This window comes from Pundamilia nyererei, unplaced genomic scaffold (genome assembly GCF_000239375.1).
Source record: "Pundamilia nyererei isolate P.nyererei 1_Seehausen unplaced genomic scaffold, PunNye1.0 scaffold00027, whole genome shotgun sequence".
Taxonomy (NCBI): domain Eukaryota; kingdom Metazoa; phylum Chordata; class Actinopteri; order Cichliformes; family Cichlidae; genus Pundamilia; species Pundamilia nyererei.
In genome coordinates, this window is record NW_005187428.1 from 2608307 (window position 1) to 2630983 (window position 22677).

The 22677-nt window shown below is 40.6% G+C and overlaps 1 protein-coding gene across 2 annotated transcripts; it reads left to right on the forward strand.

Moving 5' to 3' along the window:
- Positions 1 to 22517, forward strand: LOC102215808 (calcium-independent phospholipase A2-gamma). 2 transcript variants are annotated; one of them, XM_005728142.2, is made up of 10 exons: positions 1 to 188; positions 613 to 1864; positions 2497 to 2646; positions 4164 to 4315; positions 4509 to 4603; positions 5487 to 5658; positions 5974 to 6031; positions 6384 to 6578; positions 19587 to 19782; positions 21474 to 22517. In XM_005728142.2, the coding sequence occupies exons 2-10, from the start codon at positions 689 to 691 to the stop codon at positions 21749 to 21751; spliced, it is 2472 nt and encodes an 823-aa protein (XP_005728199.1). In that variant the 5' UTR covers positions 1 to 188; positions 613 to 688; the 3' UTR covers positions 21752 to 22517. The 2 variants fall into 2 exon arrangements, with proteins under 2 accessions (XP_005728199.1, XP_005728198.1); XM_005728141.1 differs by having other exon boundaries at positions 1 to 87.
- Positions 22518 to 22677: the final 160 nt, after the last annotated feature.

Sequence of the window (22677 nt, forward strand, 5' to 3'; positions counted from 1 at the left end):
ATCATGTGACCATTGTTTTTCTTTCGACTGTTAATGTCACATCACTCTGGAAATTAGGCATCGGGTCGAGCAACCTATTACACTCCCGTAAGGTGTTATTCTTTTGTGTTATGGTTAATCAAGGATGGCCGTTTAATAGAAGGATTAAGTGAATCTGGTCTCTCGTGAAACAGCAAAACAAAGGACTGGTATGCCTTGTTGTTTTGTGTGCGGCCTGTATAAAAGCTAGCGTTTAGCGGTACTCTGTTAGCTAGTTGCTGATGTTGACATAGTTAACAGTGAACCTGTTGTCCTCTCACCTGTGACAGTTAATGAAATAGTGTGCTTGTTAAAAGTTGAGCGATACTCAAACACCAGATTAACAAGAACTCTTTTGGTATTTTTTTCTGTTATGCAATTGTTAAAATAATTTTTATCGTTTTTATTTTTAAATCGATTCATTCCAAAGGGCTTTATTGACTTGCAAATTTAAGTCAACAATTTACCATAAACAGTGTGAGATACAATGATAGATTTGATATAGCATTACGCTCTGTGGTTATTAATTCTATACAGTGTTTCCCTTATTGGGTGTATGTAGTGGTGATGTAAACTTTTTTTTTTCATTACCAGGTTAATGAATGGGGAAAGCACGGGTGTACTCTTGATATTTCTTCGAATGGGTTAAACCCTTGTGGACTGAAAGAATATGAATCACAGATGGGCTTCAAATACCTGGGTGAAAATAAGTAGAGCATTGCTTATATGGCAGTCCCATGCTCACAAACCAGCAGCATCATTGCCTTTGTGTGGTGCGTTTCACTGTAAGAGTCATGCACAGCAGCCCGTTTTCCATAAGGAATGCTATCTCAGCTGGAGGCACATTCACCACCTGAGGGCCAAGGGTCGCAAGGTGGGGTTCTTTAAAGGTAACCAAGTTAGACATCGGCTTGGCCTCCACACCAGCACCCTGTATTTGAACACTTCAGCTTCAAAGTGGTCTGCTGGCCTGAGCCGACATATGTCTCGTGTCAGGAACACGCTGGACACAGTTTCCAAAGCTGTGAGTGGGACACATACAGAGCTGATGTCAAAGATCTCCAGACTCAAACCTAATGCTTTAAAGGCTGATAAAAATGCTGAAGCCAGTGTTGAGACAAGGCCCAAACCTGATGAGAATACAGTCACATCCACTTACAATCCTTCTAATGCTGCTCTCTCTCTAGCATCAACTGCTCAGAAATCTGTTGTTCAGAGATCTTCTGCCAATCCGTCCCTTTCCACTTCTACCCAAGAGACTGTCACTGCTATAGTCCCAACTGTAACGGAACCGAGGGAGAAAAAACTGAGACGTATTGCTCCTGGCGTCAAAGCTACTCGTTCCAGGAGGCAAGAGGAGCTCCAGCCTTCGCTGAATGATTTGGAGAGCAAGAGCACAATGCCCAAACAATCCACAGACCTCTTCCATCCGAGCACCTTTTCAGTGAACCTGGGTGAGACTTACACCTATGTAGCAAATCACGTCAACTCATACTTTGGCAGCAGCATAAACACTCAGGACAAGAAAGAAGAGCATCTTGAAAGCTCTTCCACTTACTCTCAGGATCAACAAACCTCAGACCTCATGCCGGTGTCTAATAAGAAAGACCCTGCTCCCCCAAAGAGGGGTTTAGGACAGTACCTGTCTTATTCAGCTCCAACTGTGCAGGCATTTGTTGGGAACTACATAGCACCTCTTGTTCCTAAGTTCAGAACAGGAGAGTCCACGAGCGCTGTACTGGAGGAAAAAAAATCAGAGGACGTGTCAGTGAAACAGGCTGAGGTTAGTAACGAGCAGAAGGCTGCGGAGGAGAAAGCCAAGAAACTTCTGCACCAAAGGGAAAAGGTAGGGCTTACAGCACAGCAGTATTTCTTTCATAAATTTTTCCTTTTGTAGTAAGCCATATATTTTTAATAACCTGTTCCTTGAGAATCCTACGGGCATGCTATAGGACTTTCTGCTTTCATTCTACTCAATATAAACTTTTTTTCAATAGTCCCAGATTTTGTGGGTTACGCTTTTTGTCTGTGTTTGAGTGAAACATTATATGCATATTAAAATGATCCAGTATAGTATAGTGTAATACAACAGAGTGTCCACAATTAAAACTCAGACCAGCGCACTTGTTATTCTATATGTCTATTGGAAGGATGTTGACTTGCTGTTCTGGGAGTTCTGGGAAGCTACATTCAAAAATAACCCCCTTGAAAAGTTACAGGGCCACAGAGAGAGGGCGCTTTATAGGCTTACGGGGGCCTTTATGTTGTGGAGATCTAAGCAAGTCTGACATCTAGTTTGTGGCAATGCTGGATTGACTTAAATGTGCATAACATACATGGTCTTAGATATTATTATAACATATTAAATAATATATCAAGCACATACATAATATTCACAGCAACCACCATACCTGCCTAGTGAGGAATTAATGTACTGTATTTTTTATTTATTTATTTATTTTTGCTTTTATGTCACAGATTATTGCAAGAGTGAGTGTGGACAATCGAACCCGGGCACTGGTTCAGGCTCTCCACAGGGCATCAGATGTAAAGGTTTATATCAACAGGGTGGAGGACTTAAGTTACCACCTCTTGGAGTTTCCAGAGACTCGTGGCGTTGCAGTGAAGGTGAGAAATGTAGCAGTATGTGGCGAGGTGTGGTCTGTGGCTCAGCTGCAGGGGAGGGGTGGTGCAGTGGGTTTATGGGGCAGTGCCAGGGGAGACTGACCAACACAGCTGGAGATCATGCCTCCCCTATTTGGGCACGCCAGGATCCGAGAGGATGAGGGAACTGAAAGCAGACAGTTGCGGGCGCGCAATTGTCGCAGCAACTGTGCGAACCAGCCAGCAACAACAACCTGAAAAGGCAAAACTGTAAATAAAGAGCTGAAAACACAGAAACACTGTGTGGGTGTGTGCGGCGTACACGCAGCCAATTGCGTTACACAGTAAAGATGGTTTTTCTTGTTCATTTTCCAGCAGATTAACATCCACACGTGGGTGATGTTTTTTTACAGAGAGCTGACGGAGTTGTCAAAACAGTTTTCAGCAGCATGTTTCTTTTTATTTACATGTTAATTTCCACGTTATGTATGTACGGTCTGCATATGCTGTGTGGTCAGTTGCTGAGCTTCTGCAGCATTAGCATGAGAATCATATACGTTATGCTTTCTGATTGTATTTGAGAATTCTCCGATGCTTGCAAAATGTCAGTCTGTGAGCTGCGCTCAGCAGGTTACACACAGCTCTAAATGCAGACTGCACACTGTTACATAGATTTATGTCACATCAGTGATACCACAAATACTAATCTAGAGTATTTTAAACCAAGGTTGTTTTTCTCTGTAAATCCAGTTTTTGGTTTCTCATATTGTTGAGAGCCTCACTTTGCAAGTGGCTACAGAAATACATGTAATAATATTTAAGTTTTCATGCACTCATGATGTGAAGGGGGGAAAAAAGAATCTCTTCAGACATCTTCGGCATTTATTTCGGTCACATTGCTCAGTCTGTTTGCAGTACCTTTTAGCTGTCATGTTTTATTTCTGATCAAGGTTTTACAGATGTGCAGTGGTCACACCAGTATCGACCCCCATCCATTTTTAACCATGACAACGAAGGTCAACATTAATTTCTCATTGCAAATTGATTGCACTGTGTATTTTTCGCTAAATTCAGTCTGAATAAATAATGACCGGTGAACGAGCGAAACTGGTTTCAGCCTTTTTCATGGAAACAGTGGGGATGACCTCTGATTCAGTAAGCGTCGATAGTTTGTGCCCTGGTTTATGTAACTATGTGCTGACTGATATCAGGCAGCAGAATTAGATGGGATGCAGGGTGAGAAATACAAGGAAAGAGTAAATCTAACAGGAAGTAATCATGATGCATTATCAAAACAAGGAGAATATAATATACGATCAAAAAGAAGACTGTTTATTCATGCATGCCTGAACTTTGCTTGTTTTCATATTTGTTCACCCGTTATGATGTTGAAGTTTTGGTTTTGAGAGCGCAGCTACGTCTCGTAACAGAGAGACGGTTCACCTCTACATTCCTACTATCTAGTCCACACCACTTCATGGTGGATTGACCGCATTTTCTGTTTCCGGTGCTGACTGTCATGCTATGTTTGTATTTGTCAGGAGAAAGTTATCCCTTGCCTCCTCCGTCTGGAACAGGCTAACGATCCGGGTCTGAGAGCAGCCGTTAGAGAAGCACTCGCTCTGGTGGGCTATCATAAACCTGTCAAAGGCAGAGGAATAAGGATCTTGTCCATAGATGGAGGAGGTTTAAGGTACACGCTCGGCTCCACTCCCCTGCCCCCCACACTCATCTTTACTTTAAGATATGAGTTGATGATATCAAGTTTATAGTGTCAAAGGTTGTACACTTCTTCTATTAGTCTTAAATCTTGTGCTCTTGATGACGAGTTGGTTACTAATGTCTCATGCATGTATCCATGTATTTGTCTGGCTTTCTACTTTCAGGGGAATTGTTGCCCTTCAGACGTTACAGAAGCTAGAAGCCCTGACTGGGAAACCCACTTACAAACTGTTTGATTATATCTGTGGTGTCAGCACAGGTACGCTGTCCTCCTGCCCTACTTCTGTATAGTCAGAGGCATGTATATGGATTATCTGAACAAAGTGCAACACTTAGCAGAGTACAGGCAGCACTGACCTATTTGTTGCTCTGCTCTGAATTTCGACCTCAATTTCACCAGCAGCCCCTTTCCTCTCAGTCTGGGTGAGAACTAATATTGTACAATTGCACAATAAATTTTGCTTTCATTACAGTTGATTTTAAATTCATAAAATGAATTCATAAAATTTACAAGTATTTTACTGTCAAGTACATTAGGCGCTTCCTTGATGTTAAATCACCACAAGGGGGAGCTGTGGACCAACCTCAAACTGATTAAAAATAGATTAAAAGCCTGCTGTTTATTTGCAAAGCACATTGGGCTTTAATCACTGTTAGAAGTTTCTGTTTGTCCAGCATTCTCTCAGTTATATGTTTTAATCTCCACCAGCTGGTTATACTCCATTTTCAGATTTAGTGAGAGTTGTCAAATGTGACAACACGCCTCCTAAATCAAATGGTGTTCTCACACATTTAGAAACCTATTGAGGCCACATCTGGCACTTTTGCCCACATTGTGCCATTGTGACTCCCTAATCCTGTTGGCAATACTTGATCAGTCTTCTAACCATGTTATTCCTATTCACATCCTGTAAACTGATCTCCAAAGCATCTGGTTATAACAGATGATCCTTCAGTAAGTTTCCTTCCAGTAAACCTGGTTCATTACTGTATGAACATCATCTTTGAGGACGAGAACAAGCTGTTCCTCGATGCTTTCTCAAAGGATTGTCTGAACCTCCTCTACCTCCTGTTTACAGCAGCTCAATTAACAGTACATCTCAGTCACTCTCATTTGAATGTTTCTGGTTGTTTTAACTCAGGTGCTGTGCTCGGGTTCATGCTAGGCATGTTCCAGATCCCCCTGAAAGAGTGTGATGATCTGTACCGAAAGCTGGGCTCAGATATTTTCAAGCAGAATGTATTTGTCGGCACCATGAAGATGGGCTGGAACCACGCTTTCTATGACAGTGAAGCGTGGGAGAACATCCTCAAGTGAGTTTTGCTGTTATAGTTCATGATCAGTGTCTAGATGAGCACCTTGTCTTTCTCCTTTATTGTGGTGCCATGCAACAACAATGGATCTTCGACAGCCATGGGAGCAATTAAAATACAGAAATGCCTAAAAAAAAAAAAAAAAAAAAAAAGCTGCTTGTTGAAAAAGTCTGAAAGCTATATTACAGAATAAAGATTACTGTATGATTAATCACAGTCAGCATTCCTTTGAAGGGAACTCATTTACCTTTAGTCTTTATGCTACTCTAAACCCTCTACACTAGAAAATAACATCACCTTTGTGAACCTCCACAGAGAGAAAATGGGCTCTCACCTCATGGTGGAGACTTCAAGAAACCCTGACTGCCCCAAGGTGAGCTTTATGAGATGGTCTGACTCATTATTCCCCCAGCGTGTTTTTTGCCTCACCTTGTTTACTTGTATATTACTCAGAAACCTTCTTTCTCCATATCCCTCTCTTTACTGTTCTGCTTGACAGATAAAAATAGGCTCTAAAGCCATAAGAAAGTGGGCCTAAAGAAGAGTATATGCTTTTCAGATGTCAGCATGTCTCCTCTGAGGCTCAGAGCTCAGTGATGACATAAAATTGATCTGTCAGAATGTCGACCTAGATATTATGCCTGCATTTCTTGTCTGCTTTTGTTCAACTACAACCTGACACTGAAAAAGAAAGTCACCCTGTATGGTGATGCCCTCACCCACAGATGGCAGCTGTGAGCACCATTGTGAATCGGGGCACTCCTCTGAAGGCATATGTTTTTAGGAACTACAACCTGCTGCCTGGGATGTGCTCACACTACCTTGGGGGCTGCCAGCATCAGCTTTGGCAGGCCATCCGCGCCACATCAGCAGCCCCCGGGTATTTCCAGGAGTTCCCTTTGGGGAATGAGCTCCACCAGGTCAGTCCCATTCACAGCTGTTACGAAGGGAGAAATCCTCCTGATACTGGCTGTACTGACAAATTTCGCCAAACTGACATTTTTATTTATGTCAGTTTTTAATTTAGCTGGTTTTATATGAATGCGAGAATGAGGCAACATAGGATTTTATAATTTATACCTTTGCTGTATCTACTTGGAGGCTGAGGGCCACTGGTGGCCGCCAGTATTTTTGTTTTTATTTTTATTTATTTTATTTTGTTTTAAATGTTCTTTCATATTTAGCTTAGTTTTAGTAGACGGATAGCCTCAGATATGGCATATAAACTGTACTGTTGGTTCAACATGAATACAGTTTGTATAATTTGACCAATAGTTCAGGGTTTATAGTCATTTTAGGGAAAACAGATTTTTCCAGTAAAGTTTTTCTAGTCCACATCCTATAATTACTTCTGTTCAGCAACATTTTGACAGTCAGAGTGTTACACGTACTTCATGCACTCAGCCAGAAGTCATTGTTGTCACAGCGTGCCATATCGAAAGACCTTTGCTGGCCAGCTGAGAATTGCGCTGATATTTAGTGTTCATGCAAATTCTTTTTTTCAACTGCAGTCCGCTGCTGCAGTATTAAAGCTTTTAGTCTTGGTCTTCTAGATTAACATGCCCCGCACAGTCAGTGTCAATGCTGGAGAGTTTCGAAGGATTTTGAGAATTCTAATGAGAAAAATTCTCTGCAGAGCAAGTGAGAGGGAGGAACTCTATTTCCTTTCTGTTAGTATTTATTTCCAGTCAGCTACATTTTGACAGAAGAATGAGGGGTAGAGTCGTCGTGAGACACACTTAAATCCATCTCCATTAAACAGGTTCGCATTAGCCATCAGCAACATAACAAACCACCAGTCCATTTTGCCATTTTGCTGATCAATAAATCAGCAAAATTATTAAGCCTCTGTAATGGAAAACAGAGGTTGCTCTGTTAAGCAAATGGAATGGCAGAAAGCACAGACGATATAAGAAACCTTATGAGGAAAGTCACACCAGAAACTGGGTAAACGTCTGGGTAGTCATGCTGCTTATTTTAAAAAGGCAAAAACACAGGTGGGAAAAGGTGGGGAATAATGTTCCACTACAGTCTAAGTATTCAGTTGACGTAGCCTGTGTTTGATTTGCCACATACAAGTGTGGGAATCTCCTTAAATTTACATTAAAAACACAGATGAACAGACTCTGATGAACTTAGTGTAGATCCATCACACGTGAATGAGAGTGTGTTTACATCAAAGGCAATATCCCACACGGGCGAGCTCCGGCACTCCTAATTGGAAGCTGTGTTAGGTGTGCAGGTGAATGAAGTGCAGGGAGAGAGAATGAAAGAGACTGGATGATGAAAACCCACCTGTAGTGGGAGATTTCCCCAGCATGTCGTCTAGCAGGTCTCCCTCTGATGCATAAATTATCCCAATCCAGAGCTTCCCTCATCACACAAAACTGTGTGACTGCTACATCTGCTTCATTGGAAAGAAAATACAGACAATCTAATTATGGAGCTGCTTTTGCAAAATCACTTAGTTGGCGGCCAGCAGGAGGCCTCGTACTTTGAGATGAGACGCCATCAGTAGTTTAATATATTTAACACATCTGACATGAAATCAGTTACAGCTGTTTTATTTTTATTTCAAGTCTGTCAAGAGAAAATTCCAGCTGAAGAACTGAGTAAAATTAGAAAGAGCTCTTGGTAAGAAGAGCTAGGGTTAATTTTAACCTAATAAATCTCTGAAGAATATTCAAAGGCCTTGACTGAGAATTCATGTGCATACGGAGCGTTTGCACAGCTCTTGCAGTTTTGGGAGTGTTTTTACTTGTATTTACTATCCTGAAGATGACTTACATTTGTATGTAACACCAGGATATGTCTGGCTACCAAACGTGTATATTTTAAAGCACACCTTATTTGTGGTTCCTGAGACACTGAGTTCATGCTGTTTAAGCTGACATTTACCTCACCCGAATTCCGTGTTTTGATTTCTCATTTCAAATTTTAAGATCTATTGAGATGTAAGAGGATAAAATAACTTGCCCAAATCAGTCAATTTAATTTAATCCTAGTGTATCAAAGGCTTCATGGTATCTTTTTGGTAAATTCGGATTATGTTGATTTTGATATAGGCATCATATGAAGTTAGACTCACAGATAAGGACAAAATTATTAGCAAGGGATTTTCAACATTGCATTTCCCACCATACTAGTTTCTATAGAAAAAATAAATGATATCTGTTTGCACACAATATCAGAAAAAAACTCAATTACCAGGGTCAATATTATTAGCCCCCTGAAAAACAGGAGATGGATATATGAAGTTACAGTCACAGTGTTTCCAAATGTCAACTAGAGTGTGAAGTATCATGAAGAAATTCAAAAGAGAGCTACACAGTACAGAACAAGCCCAGCAGAGGTAGGAAGTGAAAGATTTCAAAGACTCTGTCAAGAAAAACAGTGATAGATGTGTCTAAAGACCCCAGAACAACTGCCAACACACTAGTGAAAGACTTGACCGAGACAGGTGTTGTAGTCTCGAAGATGACAGCCACTAGAATCCTGAATGGGCTTCAAAAACAAAACTCTACATCTGAGAGACACCTTTAAGTCAAACTGAAGTATGCCAAGAACAACCTGGAGAAAGATTATGTAGACTGGTTATATCTGGAGAAAGAAAGGAGAGGGGTACAATCAAAACAACGGCGTCCCCACAGTAGTGGGACTATTATGCTGTGGAGATGTTTCAGGGCATCTGGAACCAGGAATCTCCTCAATGAATGAATCAAGAAGAAAGCAGGATATGTGAAGATTTTGAAAGGGAAATCTCCAGCATTCGGCAGCAAAACGCGGTCCAGTTCATCGCTTTGTCTCTTAACACAATGACACAAAATATGTGCCGCTACTGGTGAAGATCTACCTCCAGAAACAAAAGAGAACATTTCTGACTGGCCTGCACAAAGCCCTGACTTGAATGTTAATGAAAATCTGTGGGGTGAACTGAAAACCTGAGGTTCATGCCAGAAGATCAACAAATCTGGAGTAGCTTGAGAGGTTCGCCAAAGAAGAATGGGCTGGGTCACTCAGGTGAAACTTGTTGAAAACTAGTACATAACTGCAGGCTATTATCCAGCAAGAAGGGTACAGAATTAACTATTAGCATCTGGGAGGCTAAGAATTTTGGATTTTTGTCAAATCAAAAAATTTTGTGTGTGCAAAATAAAAATAATACAAGCATCCAAAATAAAACCAAGATGTTTGGAAAAGTTCTCAAAGCGCTTAACAGCAGTCTGTCCAGGCTGTACCCCGCCTTTTGCCTTATGGGAGCTGGGATGGACTCCAATCCTGAGAAGGATAAGCAGAAGAGGATCAGCAGATGTTTACCAGCACTTTAGAAATACTTTTTAAAAAATGACTTTTTTATAGAGAGCTAGTAATTCTATCCTCATCTATTTGTCAGTTTTCTTTGCTGAAGCAAAGACTACTTTGCTCAAGCTAATGGAAACCTGAGTGATGATAGTTCAGATGTAATTTTAATGAGTTTCTAATTATGATTACACAGTAAAATCCAAGAGCAGGACCTGTAACAAGCTCCTGTTCATATACGGTTTCTGTTAAGCACTCTAATTTCCATGTGAATGTTTGACCATCTTCAAAATGCCACCCAGTCTGATGACTTATTTGGTGCCTGCTTGAGACCAGTTGTGAACATAACATGCTGTGTGTATGATGTCAGGATTCCCTAGAGAGAGAGTCATCTCACTCTTTTTCCACCGACGCCCACAGACTTTCCCACTTAATTCAAGCCCTCAGACAATCAACCTTTTGTGACAGCGAACGCAACAGTTGTAACGGCATGTGCTGAACGAAGGTTGGACTTCTCAAGCAGCTTTCGAAGACAGATGAGTGTTTGTTGATGATTCTGTGAGTCTGCAGGCTGGAATGGAAACCTGATGGAGAAGCACCTAGATTCTATAGATTCTTCCTACCAACACTGGGAAAATTGTAACTTGGAGCGAGACCTTTGAAGCAGAGCTATGGCATTATCAAAGCCTCACACTCGCTACCATAGCCGTGGAGATCATCCTTCAGTGAGGGGGGAACAAGGGAAAAAGAGGTGGGGTGGAGGATAGATGAGATGAAGCGAGAGAGGAGGCGCATGTTCCACATTAAAGCTCGCTCAGTTATCTCGACTCTAAAGAACACAGAAGTAAAAGACTTCAGACATTTCACAGTGGATGCCAGGGCATGCCAGGAATGGTGAGGAGGACCCATTTTTTGTTTGTTTTTTTGGCCTAGTTGCCATGGTGTCTCCTGAGGCGATGGGAAGGAATGGGAGCTTGTTTTGTGCCCACCCCTGCCAGCATTTGATGGGAGACATTGGACTAGTGGACCACCACCCCCAGTGCGACCCCTTGGAGCCCCAACGTGGCACCATGCTCAGCCGAAAGGCTTCACTCAGCCACAAATGAATAGGTCACATCAGCCCTCCCATACGTATTTGTCACTAATGAACGAGGGAGTAGACATAAATTAGTACAGGAAGGCATTAAATGTGGCATCTGTGACTATGAATGACGTGAAAGGCAGAGGGGCTTTCATAATTAAATGGCATTCTAAGGTGTAACTGAAGAGATCCTAACATTTTAATTCTTTTTTTTTTCTTTTCTTTTTTCACCTCTTAAAGGCCTCTGGAGATGGAATTATTGGTCATAAATGATATATTTGTATATGGCACTAACTCATATGAAGCAGAGAGGAGAGAGGAGATGTTGTAGATTCAGGGTGTGAATCAGAGCTTTTAAACTCTTTCTCATCCCTGCTTGCTCTTCCCATGTTAAGCCCTGGGAACTTGGCCTGCAGACTGTTAGAGGATGGAGCTCACATTTTAGCCATGCTGCAGACAGCTTCCTCTTCTGAGACTGACTCAGGATCTTTGTCCTTTGAGGATAAGTCCCATCTCCCATTTTTAACAGGGGTGGCTTGAGTGGCTCCAAGAATGTACCTACTGTAAGTAGAGCTGCCTTATGAAAACACATACTTAAGCAAAAGTAATCGTTTCAAAAGATGCCAATTGTCTTTAGTTTTTATTTATTTTTTGATATAGCCTTTATTCATGCAGGTAATCCCATTCAGAATCAATGTCTTGTTTACAAAAGAGACCTGTTTCAGACAGCGTAATAAAATTACAACGATAAAAAAGCTAAAATTATCTAACGTTGCATCTCGGCTACTGTAATAAAATACAATATGAAAATAAAGCTTTAAACTAAATGAATCAGTTTGTTATTGTAATAGCAAAAAGGGGTGTGAATAGGTTTCAGCATAACACAGACTGATGCGAGCCACACAGTTCACTTGATTAAAGTACGGCAACTCATAAAACAGACACTAAATAATGGCAATGAGCGCAGCAGTGTGAGGCACAATGAGAGCTGCTTAATTCTGATTTGATAGGCAGGCATATGTGAAAACCTTTCGTAGCTAAATAAGAAAGTAAATCTCACATTTTTGATTGGCGATATTATTTTCTACTGTCTCATTGAGGCTCAATGAGACATAATAAGGTGATATTTCATTGTTAATTTTATTAAACTCTGCAAACAGCATATTTGTTCCTTCACTTCTCACATGCACTGACTTCAGAGCAGCGCTCACTCATTCACTTACTGCACTGCAGTTATCTGTTAATCAGACCTGCCAGTGGTGTTGGATAAATTCAAAAGTGCTATAATTATAATTAAATGGAATTCAATGCAATATTATACAATGTTGTGAATAATTTGGCTGTTATTTTGTTCTGTCATCATTAATAGAAGGGCAGGAGATAAATAGTAAAATTAGTAACATAGTCAAGCATAATAGAGTTGTAGGAGTGATAATTCTGCAAAAAATGACTCGAGTGAGAGTGAAACCTGTGCTTCTTTAAAACTCCTCTAACAAGTGCATTTTAGTTGAAAGTTACACTTTCTGAGCTATGTGCACTTGAGTAACTTGTTAGCACCCACCTCTGATTGTCACATCACCTCTGTTTGCTCAAATCACCTTTTCTTTCTTTCTTTTGTTCTGTAGAACACACTTTTTCTCACATGCACAAACACTCGATTGAGCTGGCACACTTGTTTGAGGATTATGCTGGTCCACTTATTATGTTGACTGACTGCTGGTTGGAAGCTTCAGCAAATCTTCCTCGTCTCTGACCTCCCTCGCCTTTACACAATTGCGCATCACATTCAGATGACTTCTTTACTGCAGACCCTGGAAAGAATTCACGGCTTTAAACCTTGCGTTGCAATATATTGTCACGGAGGTGTGTCTTCCATCATCTTCTTAGCAAAGCAGCAGGGGAATCTAGTCTAAATTGTCCAGGGGATGAGTTTTGAAATCATGCTTTTTAATATGAATCTGTCAAATATGTGCATAAGGCCTAGAGTGACTTTAGGCTGAGTAAATATGGAGGAGAGCTTCTGAAGGCATTTATATTTCTTCATGAATTGTCACAGTTTAATCTCAGCGGCTGCAGTCGACAGGGATGATTCATTGTTTCAATATTGGGTGTTCATGTGTGGTCGTGTATTCACAGAACGTGTGGGAAAAGGTAACTGTCTGCAGTATATCTCAATTGTTTTGGCTGCCTGGGGGCAAAGCTGGCACCCTTACAGATGAGTCCTTCTTCTGTTTATAGCCTGGGAAGATGATTTGAACGTCACGGTGACCTGAGGGGCCCACAAAGCTATAAGGTCAAGTGAAGAGCTAGTCCATGGAATTACTTAATATGGCATGAAGCCCTTTGACTTGACCTGGCCACCATTTAGGACTGGTGCTCACACCGTTTCAGTTCCATCCTTGCAGATCACAATGATGCTTTTTATGTGTATTGGAAACCATTTGGGGAATACATTTTGGTCAATGAGCAGATTTATTTCTCTGATTGCACAGGCAGTGACTGGGATGGCTTCATTTTGTGTGCAAATGGTATGAATTGATTTGGAAGATTCATAGTTGTTGTTTTTTCCTGGCAGCCTAATTATCTGCTTATCAAGTGAACGACCATCTCTGGAAAACATTCTGGTATTGTGACAGACGTAATCGGATGTCCATGACTTATGTAATTCTTCCCTAATTAATCATTTGTGAGAAGGGAGCCTCATTGGCGGGGCGTCATAACAAATTACTACAGAGCTTAGTGCTCCTCAGTCCATCCCTGTCAGAGGAGCAAAAGAAGAAAGTGTAATGACTAAAGCTTCCCCCCGGAGCTGAGATTTGAATGCTACACCAGGCTCTATTTCAAAAGGTTCACCTCATTTAGATTTAAGCTGACGCTCCCTCCTTTTCTGTGTTGTGGTCGTTCATAATGAACCCTTCCACAAATGAGTATTGAAGGTTTACCCACGGGTTAGAGAGGGAGAGGGATGCAGAGGCGCACAGGCTGGATGAATAGGATGAAGTTTGCTGTCCCTGCTAATGGGAGCTGACATACATTGGGGCGTGAAATGACTTTTAGTGATCTCACGATAGCACCTCTTTGCTATTCAAATCAGCTCTTCCCCCTATAATGCAGCTTAAACTGACACAATGAAGATAAGCTCCCAAAAGTTAATGACAGTGGAGACATTTTTTTTTAAGCAGCAGTGTAAATAAATCATGCAAATCTCAATATTATTCATTTAACTGAGAGAAATTTTTATTCCAGAATATACTGTAAGAACAACATCTTTTTAAAGCCATTCGGTTTTTTGATAAAATGTCCCCTTGGGTGTGGGAGCCCCAATTAGGTGAAAACTTGGTATATTTGCATACAGACTCATAGAAGTGATGAGCATATTTGTGAATTAGCCATTAGACCCTGAAGGGCAAAGGCGAGGCTAAACGAGCTTTGATCCTCAGAGTAGTAACTAACGCATAACACCGGAAGAAAGACTCAAACACTGTCACAGGAAATCATTAAGCTTCTATGAAAGCCAGAATTCAGAGTTGGCATTCCTCTTTATCTGATAGAGAATTTAACCTCAAAGGGGGTTAAATGATTGCTACTGACAGGGGTGTACTCTCTGAGGACATTAGTCTGTAGACACATGGCATTCCTGTTTACAGTGACATTGAGTCATTTCGAGTATAAGCAGCATTACAGCTCTAAATCCTCGTAAATGGAAGTGACCTTTGCCTCGCGTCATGCTGCGTGTTTGACAGACAGCTTGAGTGGTGCCTTTTTGCATGCAGCCTTATTTGCAGTTTGTCCCAAGTGGATCATAGTTTCAGCTTAATTCATCATCCAGATGTGCTCTGGCCTCAAGAATCTTTGTGTGAAAATGTAGTACTGGCCAGTGTAAAAAGGTAAAGTATTGGTATTTGTATTGGCCAATGAATGAAAATGGAAAAAGTTAAAGAAAAAAAAAAGACTTTTCACCTTTCAACCATGTTATAAGTGTTGATGTTGCATAGTTTGTCCACCAGAGGGTTCTCTGCGATTTTACTGTTGGTTTGGAAAGCTGCAAACACAACAGTCATCTAATCTGAGCAGACTCGGGCAGAGCGTGAACGAGTGAATAAATAATACGTGTAAGAGTTGTTAGGGAAATTCGTGGAAAAAAAATTGTTGTCCAGTACATTGGAGTATTGAATTTTTAAATTGCCAGATCTCGTTATTAGTATAAAAAGTCCTCTATCGGTTGGACTTTGATAAAAACAGTGTGTAGAGTATCTTAGTCTATCAGGAGTTGCTGCTGTCCTGCAATAGCATGCAACAAATCCCAAGTAATGCTACTTTTTTCTTTTAGCAACACTTAAAAAAAAAAAAAGTGTAAAATTATTGTCAAAGCAACTATTGTTTGTGTCTGCCATTGCCTTACAGTACTGTCGTATTCAAATAATCCAACAACCAAACCTTGTGATGATTGGCTGCAGAAGTTATGCAGTCTCAACTTGCAAACTCACCTGGCCTAGCATTCCAGGAAGCATAAGTACAGGAAGCTTTGCAAGGCTAAAATCAAACTCTAGCTGACTCGCTCATCTTCTGGTTCTAGCTTTTGCCATTCAATTTATCGACTTCCTGCCCTTGACTGTAGGACAAGAGGTCAAAATAGTAGAGCATATAAAAAGGCAACATGATCTCTGGGCAAGTCTGCTCCTCTGGTGTTGGACAGATGGACAATATGTATGATGTCTTGAGAAAATTACATTAGAATGCAACCAGGCAGTAGCTAGTAAGCATGCCAACTTCATTAGATTTTTCTGCAACACACTACATTATAGTCTTTAATATAGTCATGTCTGTTTCTTCTTAACATTCTTTTCACAGTTTCACTTATTTTTAAATGGTTAAAAAGTTGTTTTTGCAGTAATAATGTTAAATAGTGCTCCTGTTGGAAAGTCGGGGTACTACCAGCCTGTTTGGACACCTGCGTAAAAAAGATGACTATACAAATGACTTTTTTTTTTTTTTTTAAAAAAGAGAGAGAATACAGAAAGAAAGCCTAGCAGTCTTTCAGTGGTGCAATAGGTCTTTCTATCAAAAACATATTTTTCATAATTGCCTTGACCTTTTTTACCCGCTCTGAGCTCGTCCAGCAGGTGCACTGAGACGCAGACAAGCTAAAGCATTAAGTCCCTCGCTCAGACAACCATTGCACAGTCTGCTTTTAAAGTTATATGCCCTGGCACTGTGTGCAAGCGCGACCACTGCGCCTCTGAAACTTGCCCCCAGCTATTAAGCACAAAGAAGCCATAACTGGACCCGGACTGTTGCCATCATTGCCGCAGAGTTCAGAAAATGGAGCCTCTCACACTGGGGTGAGTGATAAGAAAACTGCTTAGTTGTTTTGTTACCAGCTGGGTTTGACTGGTGCCCAGTGCAGCAAGTTCCCCTAAGTCTCTATTACGGGCACATCCAATCCAGGCATTTTCCTCTTTTTCTTTTTTTTTTTTTTATGTGATTCATTTCTCGGTCTGCCAGACAACCTACTGGTGCATAATGATGTGCTTTGGACAAACGGCCACCTCAGCAGTTCTTCTATGCTCTGTCACAGAGTGAAGCCTTCTTTGTATGACTTCCATCTCAGCCAGTTAAATGGTGCTCTCTGAGGCTCTGGCTCTAATTATTATCTCAGCAACTAACTTTTAGATCATCGTAGTAATGATTGATTACACATTATCATAACAGATTATTAGACACACGTGTCTTTGTAGTTTTTCATGTTAGTTAAATTTTAACCACTGCAGTAGTTTAATGCTTGGCAGTGTCTTTCTATCTTTATGTCTGTCACTCTGTGCATAAATAGCAACAACAAATTCTGGCACAACTTCACCTACTTCCAAGGTGCATGGAGAGGATGCAGGAAGGTAAAGAGGAACAACTTTATTAACTAACCAACGTGTTTCGGCTCGTGGCCTTCATCAGGGTCATAATGACATATAAATCAATTTGTGTTTAAATAAAGGAAAAAAAATCCCCTTCCCCCATTTTTATCGTTAATGGTCTAGTCCAGTATTCACTTGGGCTGTGACTTAACCAGTTAACCTAGTAACCAATACTAACCTGTTATACGTCAGCTGGTTTACTTACTCTGTGCATAAAACCATAGAGAACTATTGCAAAGGTTATCCTGCCATGTACATTCTTTTGTACAGATGTTATTGACCTCTAATGGCTCTTTGACTGAACATGTGTCACATTTTCTCAGTTATTTCATTCGTCCTTGATAAATGCGTCTGTGGTGATGTCTTCAGAATGTATGCTAGGTCCAAGCAGGTATTCAAAACCTGAAAAAGTTTAGTTGACTATCACAGAAAAGTATGGAGATGAAGCGTGTACATAATAATTTTAGTGATATATAAATCCATTCATATCTCATGAAATTAGTCAGTTTTCTCTTGATCTGCTTATTGGTGTGGTATTAGCCCCCTGCATTGTTTATGAGAGACTGCCTGAAAAAGTGAACTATACAAACAGGTAGAATAAAATGTTAGCAGCATTGTGTAAAGCTTCCTCCTGGAATGGGTTTAACACACTAGTGTCAAATGAAGATGTTTTATTGAATCATGTAGGTAGTCTAAATAAATTTCTTCCGCAGATTGATTTACCAGAGTCAGTACTTCACGCCTACTCGTGGTGTTGCTTCAATGAAGATAAATTGAACTGAAGTCTGGTGAAACTGAAGAAACTTGCCGAGGAAAGCGGCAACAATTAAGCAAAGAGACAAGTTGAATAATGGAAATAACACACAGAAAAATTGAGACCATAATATGGTGATTAAATACGCAATTTGTGCTTTTTGCAGTTACACTATAGGGAATTTTTTTTTCTTGATTTCTTTTCTTGATATCAATGCCATCATTAAAAATTGGCGTGCAATATATAAACTACTGTAATAATCATAACAGAATCATAATTAAATCAATACTGTGATAGGAATGAAACGTAATGCGAGTTCAGCAAAGTGCTAGTTTCCCCATCTGTGAGTATGCACGGGTCTGCTTGAGCCCAGCTAAGCTCCGTGTGGACGAACAAATGCCTGAACGTTTTTTGGGAATCCGTGCACTCATCCACGGGACAGTAGAACACAGTAGAAACTACTGTCTTTGCGTCCTCCAGGCAGTGTGCAGTACTTGAAATTAGTGTAATAGGAATGACTGCTCATGTCTGCAGCTGTCTTTATCCACCACCTTACTCTGTGATTTGACCTTCCAATGAAGTTTTTTTTTTCACTTTTTATTTTACGACAATAAAACCAGAAGTTATTTATCCAGTTGATTCATTATTACAACACCAGCTATAGCCTGTAACTCATGATATCTGTGGTCAATGAATGCCTTTATGATTAATACAAAGGCAGCTGGCTCTTTGTCCAAACTGAACAGATCAATCATAACCTTTGTTTCTACTCAAATATCATTAAAATGTTTTGAGAGGTTTTGTGTGCCTTTCTTTCTTTCTTTTTTTTTTTTAATGGAAAATGTGTCTTTTAAATTGTATTTATTTGCATTTCTCATTATAGTATGAACTGATGACACAGACTTGCTTGCTCTGTGTCAGCACAGCTTTTATCAGTGCAAGCGAGCTGCTGACAGTGCAGTTGACGCAGAGAACTCCGTGTCTAAGTAAATCATAGCTGAGCTGCAAGTGTGTCAGTAAACCCTTAAACTTGTTTTACTGTTATCTAATGCCAAATCAATTCTCTTTAGCACTCCAGGTTTTCGTAGAGAACTTGTACATTAAGTTTTTCAGTTGTAACGGGAGCTTTTCCTCCAGTCCAGCTACAATAGCCAGAGCTTTGCAATTTTATGTTGGATTAATGGAACAGTTTTCCATATCGCACTCTCAAATTTATACACGCGAGGTGTTTTCCCCCATTGCTGTGTGTGTGTGTGTACATATGCCACACGCTATCAGAAATGCACACATTATTGTATGCACTGAGCATGTGCTCTCGATCAAACATGTGTGTACACGGCCATGTAAACAAGCACCATTCGCTCTACTGTGTCCCTAGACATTTGGGGCCCTGCGGCTCCCAACCCCCCCAAGCTCGGCTTCCTTAATGAGAACGGGCCCTTGTGTGTTTGATCCTGGTGCCAGCCCTGCGGCCCCTCAGCCTCATGCCTATTCAACAATTCTGCAGCCTCTCCAGTTACTCCCCCACTGCCTTGGGTACAATATGGATCCAAAGCGAAAGCACTCATGGGCAGTTGTTCGATATCAAAGCAAGTCTGACTGAAACTGTGAGGGGAGGGGAAATGCTGGGACTCTTTGTTTAATAGACTTACAAGCAGCACTAAAGCTGCACATTGATTGATTGATTGATTGATTTTATTTTTCCTCTTCATTTTATCAGATGTTCTTCTGAAATTTTGTCTATTGACTGTTAAAATCCATGAAAGGTTTCAAACCCCAATTATTTGGTTTCACTGACTTTGGTGTTGGCATGAAACACCAAACCTAGCCTGTAAACAGGTTGCCTAACAGCACTTTTGGGTTTTTTGTTGTTGTTTTTTCACAGGATGGAGGTCTACTGATTAACAACCCCACAGCACTTGCTATACATGAGTGCCAGTGCTTGTGGCCTGACACGCCTCTGGAGTGTGTGGTCTCGCTCGGTACGGGTCGCTTTGAATCTACTGGCAAAAGCAACGCTGCATATACAAGCCTCAAAACAAAACTCACCAACGTCATCAGCAGTGCTACAGACACTGAAGGTAAGGATGCACCGCAAAATGATGGCGACCTATTGTGATCGCCAGTGTTTCACAGCTTTGACAGCTGCTAAATGTACAACTAAATTCTAAAGCACACCTGTGTCAACCAAGGAGTGATGAAAGCCTGAAACTTGCCGTGACAGGATTAAGTCATAGTGTAAAGATGGCTGCAGTACAAAAAACTGTGAACTGAACTGCCTTTGTTTACAGTGTTGTTTCAGGTCTGTTTATAGTATTTCCTCTACACAAGAAGATTAAATAAATGTACATTAGCAGTGATCATTCCCTGTTTCTGTTTCTTTTCTAAGGGGGAGATTTAGGATTTTTGATGGTATCTTTTTAGAAAACACTGCACCGCAAGTCGACTTTGTTCTAGATAAATCCCACTGTGGCCCTTTGTAGCAGCAACCTCTTTGTCTCCTTATCACCTCTAGACATGGGCACTTCTGCTGTGCCTAAATTTGGCTTGTTCCCCTCCCTGTTGCTGCTGTGGTGCAGTGTGTGTGTGACCTAGATGCTTCTCTGCACTTGTTCGTCCTGTATTTTGGGATTAATCCCTTTCCTAGCTCTCTTGCGGGCTTTTGTTATTTAGAAACAGCAGATTAGAAAGAGTGTTTATCACAGATTTCCTCTTTTTCAAAAGCTTTAGTGCTCGCAAGCCTCCTAGTTTGTCTTTGGTGTATCAAGCTTAGCTGTGTTTGTTGTTGGGGACAGATAAAGCAGATCTAATAGGGTTTCCGTGACAAAGATGGAGAATATTACTTTTTATATATCTTCAGACGTGTTTTGGAAAAATGACCTTGGGCCACTCGTTCTTGAAACAGCTGTTATTTTTATAAAGACCTTGTACATCCAATATACGTGCAAACTGTTTGCTTAAACGCAGGATACTGTGTTTAAGCAAACAGGTTGCATGTTTCAGTTTGTTTGGTGAATGCATGGATCTCTTACAAGACACAGAAACGAGTCTGAAAGGTTTGCAGCAATTCTAGAGTCTTTGTGTTATTGTTTCGTGTTTCAATAGGAAGGTGATGATATCACTATCTAACAACTATCTAACAACTAATCCTTTCTGCAGAGGAAAAATAGTAGAACACTGCACAAGACCAAACTGTTTATGATTGACAGTATAAAATTTTGAATAATGAGTGCTTTATTAAAGTAATGAAAACAAGGTTCATCTCTGATTTAACCACATGCATTATCTCTTGTGAGTAAGCTGTTCTTGTCTCTGTGTATAACTTTTCAGCACACAATAGTCTAACACTGATTTGCTCTATAAAAACTCTCCAGATCACCTCCAGATAAGTTACTCCTTGTAGAGTTTTGCAGAGCCTTGGAGACGGTTGGTTTTAATACTGTGGGAACTCAGACAGAAACCTTTTTGGGTGCTTCAGGCCTGTTTTGTTACCCGCTGCCTGTTTGTTTGCATTTGTAGGATGTTGATTTTAAACTGCTCATGCAAGGCAGATGAAAACAGCCGTGATAGACAGGCTAGACATTTTCACTTGGTGTTACCTCACACTCTAGCCCTGAGCGCTTACTCAGTGACACTTGTAATCCTATAACAGCGCTGATAGATAAGGTTTGACTTTGCTAGCCCCTCGTAAGGCAGTATGAAGTGAATTGTGTTTTAATTTTTTTTATTCTCTCTTATATGACCTCACTCTTACTTCTCCTTCCCCCTCCAGAGGTTCACGCCATGCTCGACGCCTTCCTTCCTCCAAACACTTACTTTCGCTTCAACCCCTACATGAGCGAAGATTTCTCCTTAGACGAGAACCGCCAAGAGAAGCTCAACGCGCTGCAGGCTGAGGGCTTGCGTTACCTAGAGAGGAATGAGGACAAGCTGAAGAAGGCAGCTCGTTTCCTGACCCGAGAGAAAAGCTCCACCCAGAAGATGACTGACTGGGCCAGGCTCAGGGTTGATATGTATAATGGTCTGCCCTTTTACTCGTCCAAGTTTTAGATTCCACTCGAGCCACGTTTTTCTGGTCCACACGAACCTGGAAACTTACCGAGGTCCAAGTGTCATTTTTATTGCCCTGTAGCTCTGAAGAACATTATGTATGTGCACAAGTAGATAATGTATACAACATGCCAAATGCCACCTCCTCACTCTCACTTGACACTGTGATGTGATTTTAGTTTAAATGTGCCAACATCTGTGGCAATGAAGATTTATCCGATGTATAACACTTGACTTAGCATAGCATTTAAAGAAGATCTTTTAAATGGCTTGTCGATTTAGAAGCTCCCTGAGTAGAGATTCTACAGCAGCTGATGGCAGTAGTTTAACATTTAAATGACTTCTTTGCCAAAATGAATGCCGATTTTGTGTTGCAGATGCTCAGTTATCTCCAGCCGACAATTGGCTTAGGTTAAAGACTGAACTAAAGACTGAAATTTGTCTGGATTCTTCAAAAATCCAGAATCTGCCTGGGAAAAAAAACTACCTGTTCTCAATTTAAGACTTAAAGCTAACGTTAGCTAACTAGCTGCTGGGACTTGATAAATATTGGTAAAAGTGGTGTCGATGTTCTAACTTAACATTCTGATAACTTTATCTCCTTTGATGTTCCTTTCAAACATAGAACACAAAGACTTTATTTCGCAGATAAGCTAGTAATGGTGGCATTAACAATGATCTTCCCACCATGTGGATATTTACTGATCATTTACTTTTGTTTAAAATACTGAAAACCAGTACATCCTCACAAACCAGTATTTATATTCTCACATAAAAAGAATATATATATATATATAGATATATATAGATATATATAGATATATATATATGGTCGGGCATTGCATTGCACAGCTACAAGCATTTCACCTCATGTCATACTGTGTATGGTTGTGTGTGTGACAAATAAAATTTGAATTTGATAACAA

Coding starts and splice junctions, on each gene's coding strand:
- LOC102215808 (XM_005728142.2), top strand. CDS start 689: ATGAATCACAGATGGGCTTCAAATACCTGGGTGAAAATAAGTAGAGCA. Junction 1,865..2,496: donor TTCTGCACCAAAGGGAAAAG/GTAGGGCTTACA, acceptor TTTATGTCACAG/ATTATTGCAAGAGTGAGTGT. Junction 6,579..19,586: donor TGGGGAATGAGCTCCACCAG/GTCAGTCCCATT, acceptor GTTTTTTCACAG/GATGGAGGTCTACTGATTAA.